Source organism: Equus asinus, chromosome 2 (genome assembly GCF_041296235.1).
Source record: "Equus asinus isolate D_3611 breed Donkey chromosome 2, EquAss-T2T_v2, whole genome shotgun sequence".
NCBI lineage: Eukaryota > Metazoa > Chordata > Mammalia > Perissodactyla > Equidae > Equus > Equus asinus.
The window spans coordinates 84310946-84333182 of NC_091791.1; the positions used below are offsets into that span (position 1 = coordinate 84310946).

Sequence of the window (22237 nt, forward strand, 5' to 3'; positions counted from 1 at the left end):
TTGTCTTCTTAAGTTTCTGTTCTTCTTAAATTTTGCAGCCAGCCACATTCGGGCAGAACAATGTTGAAGTGAGAACCTAGGGGACGTGCAAAGAGATACGGATGCTGTGAGATTTTCTATGGAAAGGAGCAGCTTGGTTGTCAGGAACTGGCAGGGGCAGCAAGGCGGGAGGAGCTGGAATGGATTATATGTCTATTCCAGGAAAGGACAGAGGTTTTTAACTGAGGGATGAAAGAGAAGGACAATAAGTCTTTTCATTCTTGGAAGGCAGTCAGTGGCAAAGGTGGTGAATTAGATGATTTTTCAGTGGTACCTTATATTTTTGAGGCTGATAATATCTTCTTACTCCTCTATCACTAAATAATAATTTCTTATTTATTGTAATCTAAAAACCCATTTTTGGAGGTATTTATAAAACAACATGGCGGTGTTTAATGATATTGGCAGCCTAGCAAATGTCCCTAATCTTTCTCCTGCTTGATAGTGAAATAATGCTTAAGCTTGCACCACACTGTAAGAAGAGAGGAGATTTCCCAGTTTCTCTCTATGGCACTCTTGTTTCCAACCCAGCTCATCTCCACAAAGGGCTTTGATTATCTTTAGGCCTTGGGGATATCCTAAAGTTCAGGGCTATGGAAAACCACACACTTATCAAAAGCCTTCAAAACCATGTTTTTGTTTTGTTTTGATACAGCTTTATTTTATTTATGGAAATAAAGGCCACTCAAATGAGAAGAAGTAGAGGGGTTGATTCCGAGCTTACTATAGCAAGGGAGTCACCCACCATCACTGTGTTTTGGCAGAGACTGAAAGGCAGGCAGAGGAGTGGGAAAGCTTTGTAGTGGAAAAAAGGAAGGCTTCAGGAATGACTGGAGCCCGTTGGCCTGGGAAGAGAGGTGGGCTGACTAGAACATCCTCTGTGATTGGTTAGGGGAGCATATTGGGGTACTCTGGTTGCTTGACTTTCTCTGGTTGGAATCAGGGACAAAAATTAAGGAAGCTGTCAGTTATTAATCAAATCTTGACCATTTGGGGCTGATTGTTACAGGGGTTATTGTTCAGTTTCTTAGACCATTTGCTAGAAATAGTGGTCTCACTTCCTGTAAGTCTGACTTCTACATAGTATCTTGGCTTCCTGGGCTGGTTACTGTAGATAATGGGTTGGTTTCCTGGGCTGGTTGCTGTCGACTGTGAGTCAGAGTTCTGTTTTTATAGATATTGTCTGGCCATTGTCCATTTGTGTATTCAGTCTTTTCTAGAATTTCTAAGAAAATAATTATGAATGTATGTAGAGATGCTTATTGAAGAATTATTTGTAGTATAGAAAAATGGAAACAACCTAAATTTACAACAATTGGGGTCTAATTCAATAAGTTATAGTGTATCAACATAATATTATGTAACTACGATTTTTGGATGAGGTAGAATAGCTAATGTAATTAGCTATTTATAATACTTTAAGATGAATATAAAAGTTATAAAATAACATCTCTATTATAGCTTAGTTTTTAAAGGGAAAAAGTAAACAAAATAGTCCATATTGTTGGCATATGCAATGTACCCATTTAAGAGAAGGAGAGACTAACAGATGATAGAGACATGAACAAATGATTCCAAATACATGTCGTGTGAAGGGGTAGAGCTGAACAAATTTGCCTTTCTGCAATTTTTTATGTGATATGATCACTGACTAAAGCTACTGGTTAGGATAGCACTTTCTCACAAATGTGTTTCTCAAAAACTGTGAGAACTTCTATCTTGACAAGCTGTCAAATGAAATGCAAACATTTTATACCAAAAAAATTTCAACGGTAGTTTGACAGATGTGCTAGGAATGTTTCTCTTCAGGACTCACATAGAAGCCGGCAATGTTTCTCTAAATACTTGAAGTCTAAGGATGCAAAACTTTGTCATATACATAAGGATGTGATTTAAACCCCAGGGAAGCTAACGTGATTTTACTTTTTGAGGGTGTGGGGGACTGGAATTGACCGCCCCAAGATATGTCTCTTTGGCATGAGGATTATTTTGGGCTGGTTACTTTTAAAAAAACCTGCAGACAGGAAAGAAACTCTGAAAAGTAGAATTTACTTACCCTTTGTTAAGAGACATTTACATTGTAAAGGAAATCTCCATCTGTAAAGGTGTCTCCCTCTCTGTACCAGGAAGAAGGGGGGATGACCTTATCTCTAGAAACTCTCATCAATGTGGAAGGCAAAGACTCAAGTCTGCATAATAACCTGACTCTTGTTTACTGTACTTGTGTGGTAATCTCCCATGATCGACTCCCCCTCCCCCAGCATGCTCCTTTGTCTTTAGCTGAAGATGATATTTAAGGTGGTGGCTTCAGCCATTTTGGCAAGTTACTCAGGTTGCCTGAGCCTCTCCCATTTATACATGTTATAAAGCTTTGTTTAATTTTCTCCTGTTATTCTGTCTCATGTGAATTTAATTAGTTTTCCAGCCAGAAGAACCCAGAGTGGATAGAGGAAATGTCTTCCTCCCCTACAAGGGCCTGGACACATCTGGGTGGGCTTTCCGAATGGCATGTCTTGAAAGAGCCTGTAGGTTCAAACCACTCAGTAGTGTTCTTCTCTCAGGCAAAAATTTACTCAAAAGATAGCTGTCGGTGGCTTTGGTCTTGGGAATACAGTGGTCATTGTGACCTTAGCAGTGGCTGTTGGGGTGTGTCTTCAGACGAGGAAGGGCTGACCCTTGGGGGCAGATTCCATTTTGCATAATGGTGTAAGCTAAGCCACTTGTTTTGGTCCATTATTTAAAGAGGATTCTAAAAACTCAAAGAAACCAGTCTGTACGACTGATCTTGGACTTCTTATTCACCTTAAAATATTCTCCGGGTAAGGAGCAGGTGCAATGTCTCAACTGTGTCCTGCACACTGTCAAGCATGGGCTTCAAAGTCAGCTTGACTTAACAAGTATCTACTCTATGAAGGGGGCAACTCTACTTTAGCGTGAAAATTTAGGTTTGGAAAATGAATAAGAAGGAAAGATTGCTAAGATTTTCAAATGGTAAATGGGACCTTGCTCTAAAATAGACATGTTTGTTTATGTAATTCTTTTTCCATTGTGAGTTATGAACCTTTCAGGCCTAACTAATCTAAATGACTGATTTCAACTGGGTAAGCCAGTGGTCACTGGAGTTATTTCAAAGGAGTCCCCGAATCCATACATGAGGCAGATGGTATTTGTAGATGTCCCGATAAGATGTCTCCAACGTATATGCGTTCCTATTTTTCAAATATATTTAGGTGCTTGCATAATTAGTAAAAGGAAAATTTGTTTAAATGCATTCTGAATTCACAGGAGCTCTTTAAATTTTCTATCTATTCTTTTTTCAGTTTTGGTAACTTATTTCCAAGTGCTTTCACATTAATTTCTTCTTTAATATTATAGTGACACATAAAGCAATGTTTTTCAGATGACTGCTCCCAGGAGAAAAAGGAGGAAATCTTGGAAAGTGAAAAGCCCAATGGAGGTAATTCCAAGCAAGGAAAACCAGACATGCAGAGTCAAGACCACACCAGCGCCAGCCCCGTGCTCAATGAGCCTGCCAAGGTCACAACCCTGTAAGGAGAGCTTCCTTAGTTAGCTTTGCGTTGGTTCAAGGCGTCAGACAGCCTCATTTACTGGCTGCTGCTTTTAATGCTTTGTTAAGGATAAGGACGAGGTCCTAATAGTTTTTGAAACCTTTATTTATGTTAAGTTTCCAGGGCAATAGACAAAGACAAATAATCTACAGGGTAACTTCCCAACAAGATAGTTCTGTCTTGCAAGTCATCAGTGGGCCAGAAACATCTGTGCAAGACGAGATTTCTGTGGACGCTATGCATGTCTTCATCGATGAACATGGTAAGTCTTTAGAGTTCTTTACTAATGAGGAAGAAAGGGTAAGGCTGGCAGGTTTCTCAGGATCCCATGTGGTCTCTTAGCCTGAGTACTAGACCTTGGAACAGGAAGACTTAATCTTACAATTGCTCATGTATAATGTTCTTAGAACAGTGTGTGCTCTTTCCTACCTCAGGGCCTTTGCACATACCATGTCCTGGTACCCACAATGTATCATTTATCCTTCAGATCTCAATTCTAAGTCAGGAAAACTTTTCCTAGACTCTCAAGACTTAATCGGGTTCCTCTGCTTTTTGCTCTCTTAACACCCTGTCCTTTTCCTTCTTCAATACTATCACAGCTTCTAATTATTTATTGACTTATAATAATTTGATCAATGACATTTTCATTTTCCCCTTCACAACCGTAAATTTCAGGAAGACAATGCCCAGCATCTAGTAAATATTTATTGAATGTATGTTGAAAATCTGATCTTGATAATATTTTTTAGTGCCTTGTTATAAAAAGGATTTAAAATAGTAGAAAGAGAGAGAGGGAGAGAGAAAGAATCATTAAGTGGCAAGTTCAAAGTTCTATCGATAAGGGATCTATATCCTAGTCTTTCAAGGATAAGCCTTCGGTTATGGCCCTTGCAGATCAATTAATGCTTGTTTTACTCTCAAAGGAATTCTGGTTTGGTTCATAAATTCTATGGTTATCCTATCTATAGATCAATAGTTCATGGTTTGAAGTGCTTTCGCATCTGCAGAAATACATAGAGCCTTTTACATTATAAAGAACAACGTTAGCACTTACATCAAAGCTTCCAGAAGGGCTGCAGTTGTCATCGTTACTGTTTCTCTTGGTGGGAGGAAAGGTCCAGGCTCCAGTCTACATTCCAGCTGCTCACAACAGCCAAGGTTAATTATGCTCCTGTGTCACCTGAAGAAGGTACTCCTGAAAACTCTTCTGGGGAGAGACCATTTACTTTTACAGAGTAAACTGATTTTCACACCTCAATACCCTGAACTTCCTCAGCAGGCTAATTTAGTTCTGCAAATTAATTCCATCTCTTGCTTTTCCTCATTACCAGGCTGACACCCCAGTCAGTGTGCTATGCCACTGCTCATTTGCAAATTCAGAGGTGGGGATGGTCTCATGTGGTCCATGAATCAAAACTACGTGCTTAACAAGCCTCTCTTTGTACACAATACAAAAGAACAGCCAGTTACGGCATCTCCACCTCTGACACATGATGAGCATATACCAAAAAATGAATCGAGGAGAACATATGAAAGTGCATTACGGGATGGCACAAATTAATTGATCAAAAGCAATTAAGGAATAAGTAACTGAGTCTAACTTGTCTTAGCGTGTTATCAGAGAGGTATGTCAAGAAGATTTTCTTGGTTAAGTTACACATTCTGTGGAGAAATACAAAGAGTGGACCTAGATAACCAAGGATTATTACTAAAACAGTACAAAATGAGTTCCCTCTATCTGGAAAAAAGTATAAGCTGAAATGATCATATAGAAATAATTGTGTAATATTTTTGCTGGAATTTTGTGATGTTGTAGGGGAAATTAGATCCTGTTATTTAAAGTCTGGAAATCAGAAAGAAGACCCTTTACAGCATCAGCCATCAAATTATGATGGTTTCTCTCCTGCTCGGTAAGTGGAGCTCTGTTTTCGGGTTGCGAGCTGTGGCGTTGCTGGGGGACATGCAGCTTACTCTGACTGTAAATGAAGTGAGGATCCTGGTGTAGAATGAATGTGTTAATCTACTTGTAGGTGTCAAAGCATGTGGGTTTTATGTGAAAGAAAAAGAAAAGCTGGCCTTGTAGAATCATCAAAAATAAATGGAACCATTTTCATAGTAGCCACTTCCAAAAATGAATGTAACACGTAGGTGTAAATAGAGAGGAAGCTGTTTAAATAATAATGTTGCCTACAGGAAAGACGATGATGCAGCTCAGGAACATGTTATTTCATTTGTTGCAAGGAATGAGCTAGAAATGTAGTTAGTTCTTGTCTGCACAAATGAAGGCGAGCTCTTTTGTAGATAGATAGGCTAAGCATCTTTTCTATTTTCCTTCAGAATGTATTGAATAACTTTCTTAATTATGTTAATGAAGTTGATATTAAATTAGCTTGCATATCGGGAACATACACCGACTAATGGTGGCAGTGGGCAAGCTGTCAATCTTCTTAGTGGCAGACCGAATTTATCATTCATCCCGGACTTCAAGACTTTTTGAGGATAATCTATATGGGCAAGCCTCAGTTGCTTTCTGTAAGTGTGGAAATGAATTTTTCATGTACATTTCTTCAGAATTGTCTGTGTGTCTGAGAGTTTATGGGAGACTTTTGTAGTGTGACTGGAATGCCTTAGACTTCACACCTGGAGAGTGTAAAAGAAGTTACAGGAATCTTAATTACAGATCCTGTGATTCAGTGTTCCTTCCCAAGGTCAAAGTTTGCCTACTAGGTGTGTATGGGAAATTCAAGGGGAGCCTCCTGTGTGCCTAGAATCGAATAAAGGCTGTCCTTGTCCTTGCAGTCTGACCCCCAGGTAGAGTTCTGTTGTGTGCCACCCTTTTAGGGTATTCTCTCTTTGCAGCCGCTGCCGCTTCTCACCTGCTTAAGAATGCTAATGTCAGCCTTTCTGGTAGATCTGACAGGTACTGCAGGTGATGGCTGTCCTGGGCCACACAGTCCCACTGGGCCCCAACCCTGGGGCAGGCTGCTTATGTCCACTGTCACTCCTGTGGGGAAACAGGCATATTCTTCATCGCTGACTTGCCTTCCACTCTTCCTCTGTCTCCCTCAGGTCACCATGTACCATTTAAAACAGACAGGAAACAAAATTCTCCTTCTGCAGCCAAAAAGCGTGCAAAGTCCCTATGCAAATGGACGCCCAAGACAGGAGGGATGTTTGCCATCCACATCTTAGCTCGAGCCTCCGGGACATTCTGTTAGAATGGTTTCATGAGTTTAGTCATCAAAGATGGCAGCTTTCTCAGACGAAATGTTTAGTTACATGAGAACACAGCTTTGAAAGCTATCATATTATTCTGCAATCCTCGGTGGAAAGCTGTAGTGTTTTTAAACTAAATTTACAACAAATATAAACCTCTTATTTTATCCCAAAATAAAATTACAAGGCTTTTTGATTTTTATTTTCTTGGATAAATATACTTCACTTTTCTCCTGGGTAAATACTTTGACTGTATTTGCCAGTAATGCCAGTTAGAATAAGGCCACGTATCCAGAGCCTTAAAAAACTGAAAATATACAATGTGAGGATAAGAATTAGAGAGAGTGCGACAGGGTTTTTAACAGGCCCACTTTTTTCCACCATGCTTCACTGAGAGCCGCCCATTATCTCACTGTCTCGCCTTAATTTCTCTCTCTTTATTGAATTTCCTCCGGTTCCTGCTTTCTTTCATTTTCCCTACATTCCTTTCCATATTAGAGCTCTCTTCTTTGTAACCTGCCTCCATTTCCAGAGCTGCCCGGGCTTCGGTTTTCCACGATGTGTTTACTTGTAGTGAAAATGCTTTTGGCAAGGTTATGTTATAGCGCGGCTGGGGTGTTGGGAGATTCTGAATGTGTTTAGCTGAGCTTTCCTGTGAAACCGTGTGGCTTCGTGGACAGTCTCAGAATATCAGTCCTTTCCTGGCTGTGCCTTTTCATGTACGTAGAACAGTTAGACCCTTTTCTGTTACACGTGAGAGCCATCCATGTCTAAACCAGCTTCATCAACGTGGGAATTTTGGGGTCATGCAACTGAGATGTCTTGAGTAGATGTCTTCATGGGTGTGGTTTCTCTTTCTCCGTCACTCTCCTGTTCCTCTGTTTTGACACCACTCTCAAACACCTCGCCTTGGTGGTCAAAAAAAAGGCTGTAGTAGCCCCAGACCTTATGTCTTCTCTCTTTCAAGTCCAGCAGGGACAATGTGCTTCTTTTCCGTAAATCCCGATATAAGTCTCATTGTGTCTGATTGGTTCTGATTGGTTCTGACTGGCCGTGTACTCTGAGCCCTATCACTAAGGCAAGACCTTGGCTTGAGTCTGTGTTCATACACAGAATTGGAATTGTAGGCTCCCTCTGAGAATGTATGAAAGTGGCTCTTCAGAGGGAAATTTGGAGTAGGGTGGATGGTTGCTGAGCAGCAAAAATCAACAGATGACCCCTGAAGACTCTCTTTATTTGGTAATATGGCAATTGAATTAATTACTGAGCTTCTTTGAAGAGAAGGATGATCAGGTTTTGTAAAAGCAACTTTCCCCTTAAAGAGAGACTTTATGTAATGTCCCTAGTTGTCTTTAACATTTCTTGTACATGACCATTCTGATAGATAAGGTCTTGGTCCACCAGCCTCACATGCCACATTCTAAGCCTTTGACCTCCTGCTCCTTCTCCAAGGTAACTTGACAGAGCATTGGTCTTAAGAGTTCTAGGAAAGAATGACATATTGCCATGTATATCTTCTCTTTCTTGTGCTTCAAAGATAAAATAAAATAATATATGTTTGCTATTAAATATATAGACTATTATTTGAGAATATACGTATTCTCTACACTGTCTACTCTTTGAAATAAGTTAGTCCTTTAGAGGGGACTTTGTTATGGGGTTTTATGGCAATTCTGGGGCCCATTTGGACATAGGAGATGTGCATTGCTTCCTGTTGGATGCACGGGCACAAAACTCTAGTCACCTCACTTAGCAAAATTATAGCACTGAAGCTGCTCCCTAGGCGGTTCTGGAAAAGCAGTTAAAGGGTTGCCATCTGTTTAATTCATGTGTAGGAAAAATGGCTCAGTGCTACGTAGAGTCAGATGATCTTCTGGATTTAAATTGCTGTCTGCAGGCTTATAGTGGATATTCCAACAGTCTCAAACTCCTCCCCAGACTCAGAGATGTTGAAAGCTCTGCCTCCCATTCATGGGAAGCTAATTTCTTTGGATTTGTAATAAGCCTTGGCTTTCGTGGAAGCTCATGATGTGGTGATGACTTGGGTATCTTTGGATTGGTTGTATGAAAGAAAAATTATTGTAAAATGGGATAAAAGCAAGCAAGCTGGTTCAGTTGAAATATTTTAATCCCGTTATTAACATACCCCTATGTGTGTGTGTATGTGTGTTTGTGTGTATATGGAGGAGAGCGTCATCTCTATCTCTAACAAAGAATGACATCAGAGCAGAATGCCGCTGATTAAGGGCAATGCCAGCAATTCAGGATTTTGCAACCTGGAGTGCCAAGTCACTCACACCTTACGCCTGTGTTCTGATGTGCCTCAAGTCCTTCTTTGGGAAGCCACATTATGTCATTTCCTGGCCCAGAAGGAAGCGTTTTCCTGTAATCATTCTTATAGTAGCAGCTACCACTTATTAAATATGTATTAGGTGCTAAGTATTACATTATCCAATTTCCTCTACCTGACAAAACGGGGGTAGCTGATGTTAGCTCCATTTTTCAGAGAAAGAAACTAAGACTGATTAAGAAACGTGCTCAACCTCTGTAACCAGGAAGTGGCCAATGGACACTTAAATCTCCCTCCCTTCTCCTCTCCCCAGAGCAGGGGCCACAAGCTCAGAGTTCCTGGTGCCCAGGCAGATAACATAGATGGGTGAAGCGGGCGCAGTGTCGAATGACTGGAGGGGTGGCTGCGACAGTACCCTGAGGGCATTTATCCTGACTACAGAGGGCTGCTGCTACTTACCTTCACTTTCCTTCTGCCAACTCAGGAAGCCTGGGGTGACCAGATTTTCCAGTTTGTTCCAGAAAGAGCTAGAAATCCACATGTATTTGTAAAAACCTATTCTGTGTAATGTTGTCAGTTTTAATTTTTTTGAGATACCCCAGGCCACGGAGGACATGTGTATAGTTGGCTGTGGCCCATGGGCTGCCCGTTGTCAAGGCCTTCTCTGAAGTCTAGGCCTTCACTCCGAGCTGTGAGCCCCGCCGTAGAGCTGTAGAGCCGCCCTTCTTGCTAACACGTGTGATATTGACACGCCCTTACGTGGTCCCCACCGCCTGAGCAGGTAGGCAGTGAGCTGCTCCTCCAGACCCCCGTTGCAGCCCTATCCCTCCCCTCCCCTCTCCGTGACACCCACGCTAGCCGACCTTCAACCCTTCCTCTCACAAGCATCTGCTCTTCTTGGCCTCAAATGCCCTTCTCCACTCCTTTCCACCTTTGGAATGCTCATCTTTCAAAGAAGAAATTACAATCTGCCTCTTTTATACTTCTCTCCTTATCGATCCCTGCCATGAAAATAACTCCATCCTTCCTTGTTGCTGTCGGAACAGTGCTTATCACATTGTCCTTGGTACTTCATTTATTTGTACAGGACTCCCATCTCCTCCAGATTGTACTTGTCTAAAGAGAAGTGACTATGACTAGCGTGCCTCTATAGCCCTCACTTAGCCTGCTGTACATATATGTTCAATAAGTATTGAGGTGAATCAAATTGAACATTGGAAATGACAAAGATAGCCCCATCGGAGTTCTGGGCAGGGCGGAGTCCAGCTGGGCACTTAGGGGTAGCAGCTGAGAAGCTGAACAGGAGGCGAGGAGTCAGGCCATGGAGACCATGAAGCCTGGTTGGGAATTCACGCTTTGTTCTCTTTGCAGCAGGAGTCATTGAACCTATTTGCAGAGAGATGCGACCTGATGAAGATGGAATCATCAAAATGACATCAACAAATAACTTCCTCCCCTTGTGATGAGTGGGGGACAAGAGCCAGAAGCACTGGCAGTTTGCCTGGTTAACATAGTTGAATACAGAATGTGATCTTCTCTTTTTATAAGTTGGAAAATGGAGGGGAAAAAAACCCCTGCAAAATGACTCTCTTTAAGCCACTCTACATAGAAATCAGAGCTTCAGACAAATTAAATTTTCCTGTCCCGTGTTTCATTCATTCAGGGGAAGTAATTCTCTCTGTCCATAGGAAAGGTGACTGTGATGGAAAATATGTCATCAGGAACCATAGTTGTCTGAAATCTGAGGTTTAGTATCTTGCGGCATGAATACGAGTTTTAGTCTTAGACTGGTCCAGGTTCCAATTCCAGCACTAATCATAACTTTTTTATAACATTGAACAACTTGCTTAACCGTCTTAACCATCAGTTTTCTAATCCATAAATGGAAATAACACTAGTAGTTAATTCACCGGGGAGCTTTAAAAGTTAAATGTAGTAGTATATACAGTGCTTAGGACAATATCTGCCAGAGACACTGAGTAAATGTTAGCCGTTGTTATTATCTTTAAACGAAAGCAGGTGGACAGTGACGGAAGTTCACTATGACTTTATAGAGCAAAAGATCCTGACTTCAGGCCACGTGGATGCCTTTCCTCTAGCACTTTTATCAGTCACTTTGTGAGATTTTAAGGCTAAGTACTTTGTATTTTGCCCATCAACCTGTTGTGTTCCAACATTTTAGCCTCTATGGCAGTTTTAGAGTAGGTACTTTAATATTATATCCTTGGCTTTTAATGCCATTAACTTTTGAGTTTTCCTACTATAGTAAACATAAACTTTGATTTTGAACTTGGAAGGATTCCTAGTTGAGGCTGTTTCTAAGCTTTGCAGCCATGGAAGATACTGGAAAAGAAGCCTTTTCCCTGTCAGCTGACTTCATTGGCTGGGATTGCCTCCAACTGGGCCATTAAACCACCGATTCTTATTACTGGCAAGAACGCCATTTCTCTTCGCCATTGTTAAGCCTAGTTGCCATGTGACAGTTTTATGTCTCTGACTCCCAAGTATGAATAGGGAATTGTTTGCAATGTAACTTCCATGTCTCTTTGGGGATTTCTGGAGGAAACCAGGAGAGGAAGCAAAGTTCCCTTGTTGGCCCCACTGTCATTGTGGGAACTGAGACATTGCTCATTAACTGTCAAAGAAATATAAGCAGCATTTCCCGGGAGCACAATAGCTGTCCATAAAGCAGGTACCTTTGGTAACATTATCTAATGTAGTTCTGCTTCCCCAGAAACTAGAATGAGGGAACTATGGCTTGGATTGCAGCGTGCAGAATTGCTACTTAAAACAACTTTCGGAGGATGAATTCATTACCCAGGACGCAGGATCAATTCAATAGCTCAGAGCCTCAAATGAGCTAATCTGCCTGGAAAGTCGAAGCTGAAGTAGGCTGTCTGCGTAGGAAGCTGAAGGTGAAGCTGTCTAGAAAGTGGAAGTGTTTTGTGTCCAAAGGGTTCATTGTGGAATGGACTTTTGTTATTTCCCCTGTAGGTCTTGCAATTAAAGCTTGGTGGTTTCTGTTCTTTGTTCAGCAAAGATTTACATTTCTTTTATCTGTAAATTCTTCCAAGCCACATGGCAGAGCTTCCTTCTGTGAAAGATATAGAACTGTGCTTCCGTATTAATCCGGCTTTTCTAGTGTCATAAGCAATCTAATGAAAATGCATACAAAATGCATATCGTCTGCTCTTCAGTGAAATCTGATGGGAAGATGTGGTACTTACATTCATTTTGAGTATCTATTACTCATAAAGTAGGCATAGTCGTTAACTGGAATGGAAGACTCATTCTGGGGCAAATTAGTTTACAGGATTTTTATTGGGGATTTTTATACCTCAACTTGTTTCTACTTAAAAAGTGGAGTAGGTTGGGGAATAAAATGTTTATCTGGGTTCACTTATTTTTGGCTTTTATTTGTTTATGAATCATTATAATGCATATTGAAGCAAATATTGTTCTGGTTATAAATTAGGCTTATTTTCCAAAGCTGCCCTAAATCTCTAAACCCACTGTGTGCTGCTCTTCAGAGGTGGATTGAAGCCTCCTCAGAATTCTTACTCTTTTTTTTTTTTAAAGATTTTATTTTTCTCCTTTTTCTCCCCAAAGCCCCCCGGTACATAGTTGTATATTTCGTTGTGGGTCCTTCTAGTTGTGGCATGTGGGACGCTGCCTCAGCGTGGTCTGATGAGCAGTGCCATGTCCGCGCCCAGGATTCGAACCAACGAAACACTGGGCCGCCTGCAGCGGAGCGCGCGAACTTAACCACTCGGCCACGGGGCCAGCCCCTAGAATTCTTACTCTTTTGTTGACATTATGAGCCTGTCCAACTCTTATCTCAGTAAAGCCTCCCTTGCTTATTGGGATCAACTCTCAAGAAGGCCCTTTAAAGCCATGATGCTTAAGTATGTACCTGGTTCCCAAAGAAGGTAAGCAGGCAGAAAGTTGTAAAAAATAATAATCTCTTTTAGACTCTCTTTTTTATATTAGTCAGAAGAAACAGTGATCCTTGGTGTGGAATAACTGAACCAGAATGTGGGGCACTGAAATTAGTCAATTATATCTTCAAAATGTACGGTAAAATGTTGTGAATTCTCCCAATATTATATATGCCGAGTTCTATGTCCTGGTCAGTTGAAACTTTCAGCTCTAATTCTAAACATCGGAGAGTGTGCATCTAAATGCATCGCTCTGTTGACTTGCATAATAGAGAGTTATGTCTTTACTGCTTTAAATTTCAAAACTTTGGGGGTTCTCGGTGCCTTTGATCACATAGAGCTGGCAGTGATCAGGAAGAAGCAAGTGATCGTCCAGAGGTTTGCCCTTGAAGAGTTTCTGCCCTTCCAAAGAGAGTCTGTGTCCTCTCTCTCTTGTTTTCCAGTTGCTGCTCTCTGATCCTTTCACTGTAGTCCTTATTTTGGTTTTTTAGACACATTAGAGAGCGATTGAATGTTTGTCCAGGCACAGAGTCACAAGGATGGAAGGTTTCTGAGGTTGACTCTAGAAAGAGGCACCTTCTGTGAATCCCTGGGAAGAGGCCCTGCCGCACAGTGGGATGCTGTTCCCCTGGTCACAGCCCCGACCGCCACACGGTGGCAGTCAGACCCCATGCTGGAAGCCCCATCTCACGGCCACTCTGGGGCTCACTCGTTCTCAAATGCACAGATGAATTTTACTGTCATGTAACGTAAGAGTTGTTTGCAGACTTTAAAACAAGAATCCCTGTTGAAATTCTAAGTTGTGGGTTATAGTTTTCAAAACAGGGCTGCTTTATTTAAATATCCCAGATATTGAACATATGCTGTGACTTTCATTTCTAGGCTGCCCCTCTGTGTAGCTTGTTCCCAGGTCCCCTCTGAGTAAGCATGAGAAACAGGGAAGGATAGGCAAAAAAAGAGAGGCTTTCTCCCTCAGGCTGTGGGCTGTGATTTTTGAGATCTGGGGAAGATGAAGAATTTCAGGAATGTTTTTCCACATCAATGGGAAAATGTCGAGGAAGCACATGTATTTCGACTATTTGTTGCTTGTAGAAGCTGACATGAGTGAAAACCTGGGGAGTACCATATGGTGGAATATCTTCACCATCACTCTGATACCCAGCTCTGCCCATTCAGAAATGCACCATTCTGGCTCAGACTAGATTCTAGCCCCTGGTCCATCTTTATTTCCTCCTGGTGGCTGCTCTGTTTTTGTAGTTTCCGCCATTAGTGGAAAGTGCTATTGCTCTGAGCTCAGTCTAGTTTAAATCAATATATCTATGCTATAGCCCTGAACCAAACTAGTTTACCAGAGATTAACCAGAGAGCAGGGTAATCAAGGCCAGATGTGCAAGGATTGCCGTGTTGTAGTTCAGAGAATCGTTACTATGGGTTTGAACTATTTCCATTTCCATTGCTATGGTAGAGGAGGAAATGTATCTTGAAACTTAGCACTTTCACATTATATTTATTAACACAGGGGGAAACCTTGGGCCTTAAGTTAGTAAAACAGAGACTTTTTAGATGATTATGCAGCACATGGTCCATAGGTAAAAAAGGGAGAATAAGCAGCAGACAGTAGAGATACAAGTGAAGGATGATAGGAATTCTTCAAGGACTGGCAGGAAGACTCCTCCACTGAGTGATTTTTGTGACATGGTAGCCCTTTTGGCTCTTGAGGGGGCAAGCTGGTGCTGTGGATTACAACTACAGCATCAGGACCCCAGAAAACTGTGTCAAACGAAGGGGATGCATCTCTTCCAGTTGAGCGATGCTTAGCCATGTAAGATTTAATCACCTCCTCCTGGCAAACAGGAAGCCCATATACACATGACAGTCCAGGTTTTCTGATGAGGACATACCCGGTCATAAAGCTCAGAGGAGGATCTTTCTTCATATCACTGTGACTTGTCTAGAATATTCAATGTGTGTAAAGGAGATTAATTAACAGGGAACTTAATATGCTGTTTGAGTCTGTCTTTATAAAACAGAGTGGATTAGGTGTGAGTTGAGGGCCAGACACTCTTCCCCCATTCCTGCTAATACAGACAACTAGGATTAATATGTTATTCTCGTATGTGAAAAGCATAGGGGCCATGTTGCTAGTTAATATGAGAATAAGCTAAGTCAGGTCCTACATCAGTAGAGGGAAATACAAAGTTTAGGTATGGTCACTGTATCCTCAATGGGAGGCACTTGCTCAGTGCTTTACATACCTCGTCTGGTTTAATTCTCACAACAGTCCCTATGAGAGGGGTATCTTCCTGTTTTATAAACAGGGATTTGAGGTAGGAAAAAACATGCTTATAGTCACAGATAGTAAGCAGCAGAGCAGTAGTTCAAACCTAGTTCTGTTTAATTCTAGAACTCCTCCAAAAGATTTTGAAAAGAAAACCAAGCCCTACATTGTTACATAGGATTTTTAAATGGCTTGCATAGGAAAATGATGTTACTTATTATCGTTTTATGATGAGAAATATGCTAAGTAATATGCAAAAATCAAGCAGCAGTATATCCACACTTCCTCTTGTATTGTGTTTCCCAGCAGGAGGAGGTTGCTGTGACATAGCTGTCTGTTACCCTTTACACAGTAGTCAATTCCTGCTTTATTTCAGTTGGCAGTAGAGGGTGCTATATGCTTTCTAGATTTTCCCATAGAAGCACACATTTCCATCCCACCCCTGCTTATTTATAATCATCACATACCTTACCTACAGTAGCGTCAGATTAATCTTTGAGTTTTAGTGAAGTTCTGGCATTTGCTGAGTGTAGATTTCTCTGAATTTGTATGAACAAAGTGCTTTCAATCCTATTGTATTTCGCTATGAAAGGACAGAGTTATAGAACTCACTGGTTTCTGTACAAAGCAGAAAAGTTTGAACATTATCTTTTTTTTCTTCTTCTTTTTCTCCCCAAAGGCCCCCAGTACATAGTTGTATATTCTAGTTGTGGGTCCTTCTGGCTCTGCTGTGTGGGACGCTGCCTCAGCGTGGCTTGATGAGCCGTGCTAGGTCCACACCCAGGATCTGAACTGGCGAAACCCTAGGCCACTGAAGTGGAGTGCGCGAATTTAACCACTCAGCCACGGGGCTGGCCCCTGAACATTGTCTTTAGAAATCTAACCATTTTTTCTTTGTTGTGACAGATATTACATCACTAATATAGAAGGAAGCAAAAGCCCTGTTTATAGAACAATCGTCCAGATAATGGAATGATTGAATTTTTAAGTTTTCAAACTCGGTGTACTTATGGCACCTGATTCATTTCTTAAACCCCAACTTTAAAATATGATGTTTCCTAAATGGCGCTTTACAAAGAGGCCTTTATTGAATATATCATCAAATTGAATTTACATCAAAGTTGTAAATTCTATCTTAAAAAAATGTAGAGAAGTTTCTGTGGGTGTGTGTGTGTGTGAATAGTGGAAGTATTTTCAACACTATTCCTATAGAGTAAATATTTGTGTGTTTATGAATAGTTGCTAGTAGTAGGAAGTTAGGAAAGAGAAAGATCCACAAACTTGTCAGAGACTTTATAATGAAATGTGAGGTTAGCAATCAGAAGGTGATTGCATTAGTGTAGATTCCACATTCTTGAGGTGGTTTGGCCTGCAAGTACCATGAGACCCAGATTCAAAATGGGTTAAACAATAACAAGATGTGTTACTTAGAAAACAAGAAGTCCAAAGGGATCATCAGGGCCAAGGTGGTTGATTCAGAGATTCGCTGCTGTCATCAAGAAACTTGTTTTGTTCCTTCTCTCAGCTCTGCAGTCCTCAGGGCTCCTGTCCTCAAGCTTGTCCTCATGATGACAATGTGGCTGCTGCAGCTCCAAGTGTTTTTTACTCACATAGCATCTAAAGGCCAGGAGAAAGATGGTCTCTTACTTTTGTTACCTTTAAGAAGTAGGAAAACTTGCTGATGAGTTCTCTTATCACTAGTTGACTCGCCTTTGCTGCACGGTGGCCTCCTAGAACAGTGTTACACTCGCTTCCAGAGCCAGGCACTGGCCAGGGTGAAGGGCTTTACCGTCATGGGCATGGAATGACCAGAATTTACCCCTGGGACTAGGGAGGGACCTAGTCTCTCTTCTGAAGCACACAGTCTTGGATGATTGAATAAAATTAGAGTTATGTTAGCAGGAATTCTGTTAGGAATGACTGTGGGAAGGGCAGGAATACTGGCTCCTCGAAGGTATTGGCACCCTGCTAGAAAAGCAGGTGGAGTGTGTCCTAGGTTTTGCTTTCTGCACCAAAGGAAAAATGCCCGGTGTGAGTTAGCTTAAAGATTAATTTACGTCCTGTCAATCTATATGTGATTAAAGATGATAAAACTATTTTGATATAGATCATTAACTAATTTAGGAATGTCCTCTTTTTCATACCTGAGGCATTTCTTTTACCGAGTGTGCACTTTCTTTGCCCTGGGTTGCGAGGTAGGGTGGTGAGGAGGAGATGCGGAGAGTGTGGCGTTGGAGGACGTAGCAGAGGTGTTAGGTGACCACAGTTTCTTCCTGATTGGTGCCTTGGGAATTATCCAGCCCACTGTTTATTGTTTTAACAAAATAGGAGGCTAGAAACTATTGCTACCACCTCCCCATCTATTAAATATACAGAAAATTAAGATCATCATTTCTAGAACACCAGGCATCTGTGTATTTACCCCATGGCAAACTGCAACGCTGGACAGCCTGCATAATTTGAATGTGTGCAAGATGATTCCCCTTCTGCCTGAAGGTAGCTTTATATACACAGTTTTCAACTCTTAACTGCTTATATAAGGTTGTAAAGGCTTACCCTCTACTTGCAATGGGGATCCCTAGTGTCCTTGTGTGTGTGTATAGTAGACAGAGGACTTCTCATACTTCCAGGTGACCACAGCTTTTGTTTTGCCCATCCTCAGAGAGATGCAGATCAGTTCCTCCAGTACCACAACTTCTGAGAGTCAAGATCCTTCTTCCGGGGACCCTGCAGTCAGTGCACTTCAACAACAGCTGTTACTAATGGTGGCTCGGAGGACACAGTCAGAAACCCCACGGGTATGTTCCTGCATTCCAGCATCGCTGTTTGTGAGTGTTCCGGAAGCAGGGGTCTTGAAACCTGTTTCTAGTCTGGATTAGCTAACAGAATTAGTCAGTCTTGCCCTAAATTTTACGTCACTGGGTTGTGGATGTATTACTGCATGGTAGTCTGCTGAACAAATGTGAAAAGAAACCGTTTGGGTAACAGATACCCTTCTGTCGATATTGACACGATTGCCACTGTCTTCATCGGTCTTCCAAATGCATTAGAAATTCACTTACATCGATCTTTTGTTGCCGGGATGCCCAAATCCCACAGGAGCTCATTCGGTTCGAATTCCTGGTTTTCCCCATGGCTTGGAAAATACCTGGATGTTTGTTAATTTATTATGGCCTTACAGAGTAAGCATTCAGAGATTCTTAAAGATAAATGTTGACTTAAAGGGAGAGTTTATTCTTAGAGCAAATGACGTGATCATCAACGGGCTTAAAATCTGAAGCCTCCCAAAAGGTAACTTACTAATGTTCATTCACTTATTCAGTATAAGACCCTGTGAGGGGCAGAGTGAAGCATTCAAAGCATCACATGAGGAGTAAGACACACACCCAGACATGAACTTAGAGCTGCAGATTCAACCCTGGGCATCTCGGAGAAAGAGGATGGAGAAGGCCCCTTAGAACAAGGGACCCTTGGGCTGGACCTTGAGGAAAGCTGAATTTCAGTTGGTACAGATTGAGAGAACAGAATTACAGACAGGATACTGTCGAGTTAGTGAGTGAGTGAGTTAGTTAGTTAGTGAAGTGTCTTTGTGCTGTGTTTACTGTCCTCCTGGCAATGTTTTGATTTCTTCTAAAGACCCTCACCTACGAAGAAATAATACAGTTATGATTGCCTAACCAAATTTTTCCAAAAGATGCTTGATAGTATAGTGGGTTGAAATGTACACATCGTTGGTCACATGTACAAAAAAAAAACTGTCGTGTTATCTTCTAACTGACCTCTTATTGCTCTGGAATCCTTATTCCTGCTGACTAGGTGGGAAGGGAGGTTGGGTAGGGAAGACCTAAAAGTGCCAGTGAAAGGTAATCATCCCTTTCAGGCTTGAAGGAGTTTCCATGGGAGCAAGTGTTCAGTTAGTTACGGCTATTTCTTCACTTCTGTGTGTTCAGTCTCTCCCTCTCCTCCTTTCCACTGCCTCTGTGTGCAGGAAGCTTTCCTATACTAAGGGAGGCAAGTGAAGGTGGGAGGGTGCCTCTGGTGGCCGAGCGTTGCTCAGATGCCTGGCACCAGCCTCGTCACCAGATGTGCTGGATGGTGCCTGCAAAGGGGTGACTGCTCCTGCCTGGTTAGGGTGCAGTGCTGGGGTCTGCTGACTGCCATTAGCCCTCAGTTCTGAGGGCCCTGCATTCTGCGGCCTCCTCTCCACTGGTACCTTTGGGTTCACCAATCTTTTCTGTACCTCTGTGTGCTCCTGTGGGCCTGGACCCCAGCTTTGTCATCCATGCTACATGCCCTGTGCCCAGCCGCACACAGCTGCCAGTCCTAGTTCCCACCACAAGCCATAGTGCATGGGGGGGCCCTGCAGAATGTGAGTTTTCTCTGAGAAACTTGCATTTTCCCTGACAAGACCTGGGAAGCTCCAGCTCCCTACCACCCTTCCTGCCTGCAGAATGTCAGTGTTGAACCTCCAAGGAGGGGAAGGTTACTGAAAGTATCCAGGTAGTTTGGGAAGATGGGAATGTCATTGATTTCATGAGTGGCGGAGCCCTGGGGCAACTAGGAACTTCAAATTGTCAGAGATGCAAATCCATTGATTTAACATCTCAGAAACCTCCCAGATAGAACAGAGCTCAGAAAGAGGTAAATATCGCATGGATAAATTGAGTCATACCACTCGTTATTTTACAGTTAAAATTTTGTAAGTGGCACAATTATGTAAATGAGTATATAAAAAACTAAATTCATATGTAGTATTTCGTTGTTAATCACTTAGCCAAATTCATTGATGAACTTCAACCTTTTTAACATTCTTAATTTTAAGTAAAGTTTAAAAAATGTTAAGTTTTACTGTATGTAAGTATAGAGGTGGAAAAATGAAGATTGCTATCCAGGCTCATGTTTAGACCATCAGTGCATGCTTACAAAGGTCTCATATCAGAAAAAAATGCTTTAGTTTTACTGTTTAGTTTTGAAAATTTAACTGATATCACCAGGGAATTAGATTAGGTTTTGCCCACAAAGTAAAAATTAAGTTGTTTCCTGTTTGTTATCCCACACATATGTAGTCAAGGCTACTGTACCTTCAGCCCTGTGCTAGGGGCATGGTACACAGTGACAAAGAGACTCAGCCCTTGCCTTCAGGCAACTTAACTGGTCAACCCATAGCCGTCTATGATGGAGATGATGATGAGATATGCTCAGGTCTGGGACCCAGAAGAAGCCCCCGGCCAGGATGCAGGGGATCAGGGAGACTTCCTCAGTGAGGTGACATCTCAGCCAAACGTGGAGGATGAGCTGAAGTTAGGCAGAGAAACAGCTTGGGCAGAGGTCTGGAGGGGAGACAGAAGGCAGGTGTGCTCACTAGTCTTGGAGCATAGATGCACAGGGGTAATGACATGAGGAGCTGTTTCTTAGCTAAGTCCAGGAAAAATAAGTGAGAAATAGGGCTCTGAATGCAAAACTAGTTAATGACTTCCCTTCCCCCATCCTCCCTCCCTCTGTCATTCACAGCTGCCCGAGTGTGGCATGTGTGGACTGGGAGTCCTCCCACCACTACGTCCTGTAAACTCTTCTCATTCTAGCAAAGGACCATATTCTACAGGGTCCCATGGTGGCCAGGAGGTGGGCCCAGACCAGAGAAAGGACTTGTTGGAGATTCTTCCTGGCACAAATAAAATGTGTGTGCATTGAAAGAAGCAGCTCTGCAAGGGATGTTCTCAGGAGGGCTGGTCAGCTTCTTTTTGTATTTGGCAGACAAGTGGCAGAGGTTGTTTTTCATCATCATGGCTGCAGAACTTAGCTCCTGAGCACAAAAGAGAAGGACGAAGATTGGTGTACATGTGGAGTTGATGAAATCTGTTCCCTGAACTCCAGATTAGCGTTGAGGGGATTTGAATATTAGCAATCACAGTGTCACATGCATCCATGTTATAAACGGGTACTTCTCTGTGCCTCAGTTTACCCATCATGCACTTCTAATCTCATTGGGTATATTCTATAGGTTCATTACCATGACTTTAAAATCTTATATTGTTCGATTATGTTGTATAAGTGTTTGAGTAATCACTTTGAAACATCTTCTTTATTACACTGCTGGTTGAGAGGCAGGCCCAGTCCACTCAAAGACACTGTTGGATCTTTGGGAATATAGCATTTTCTGTTTCCGTTTACTCTCACCTGGATCTGGTTTCAAACCCATTCAACTTATCCCACATTAAAAAATGAGATAGCATGTATGTGAATGTGCTTGTAAACTAAGGCTCTGTGTAAGTCTATGAGCGTGAGAGTGGCATTATTATTATTATTGTTATAAATGGAGATAATAATACCTATGTAGAAGAGTTATTGTGAGGTTTAGAGGATTAGAGATAATATGTGGCAAAACTATGCCTTTAAGAATCAGTGACGGTTATTAATATCATCAAAATTCTTGGAGCCGGCCTGGTGGCACAGCGATTAAGTGCACACGTTCCGCTTCGGCGGCCCGGGGTTCGCTGGTTCGGATCCCGGGTGTGGACATGGCACTGCTTGGCAAGCTATGCTGTGATAGGCGTCCCACGTATAAAGTAGAGGAAGATGAGCATGGATGTTAGCTCAGGGCCAGTCTTCCTGAGCAAAAAGAGGAGGATTGGCAGTAGCAGTTAGCTCAGGGCTAATCTTCCTCAAAAAAAAAAAAATTCTTATCAGTTATATGGAACTCTTGAAGGTGCCCTTATTTGGAACAGTCTAATTTTTCAGGAAGCTTAGGGGAGGAAGGAAGATTTTACATTCTCAAATGGTTTAATTCTACCCCAAAATATTTCTGAAATGTACTATATATACTTCCCTGCCTTCTTAAACTGAATATGCTGATCATGATTTAAGTTATTCTTGACAGTTCAGATTGATTAAATGAAACTTGAGTATT

At 41.8% G+C, this 22237-nt stretch overlaps 1 protein-coding gene across 4 annotated transcripts in view; it reads left to right on the top strand.

Annotated features, from left to right (window-relative positions):
* PCNX2 (pecanex 2) overlaps positions 1-22237 on the top strand; it is a 281436-nt gene that overhangs the window by 36130 nt on the left and 223069 nt on the right. For all 4 annotated transcript variants that reach the window (XR_011496310.1, XM_014854585.3, XM_044758805.2 and 1 more), the window contains exons 6-9: positions 3440-3587; positions 3725-3870; positions 5425-5518; positions 17993-18128. Coding sequence is in view for 3 of the 4 variants with exons in the window: in XM_014854585.3 (XP_014710071.3) it covers positions 3440-3587; positions 3725-3870; positions 5425-5518; positions 17993-18128 (524 nt within the window). In the remaining variant the exon portion in view is untranslated. The remainder of the gene's footprint in view (positions 1-3439; positions 3588-3724; positions 3871-5424; positions 5519-17992; positions 18129-22237) is intronic.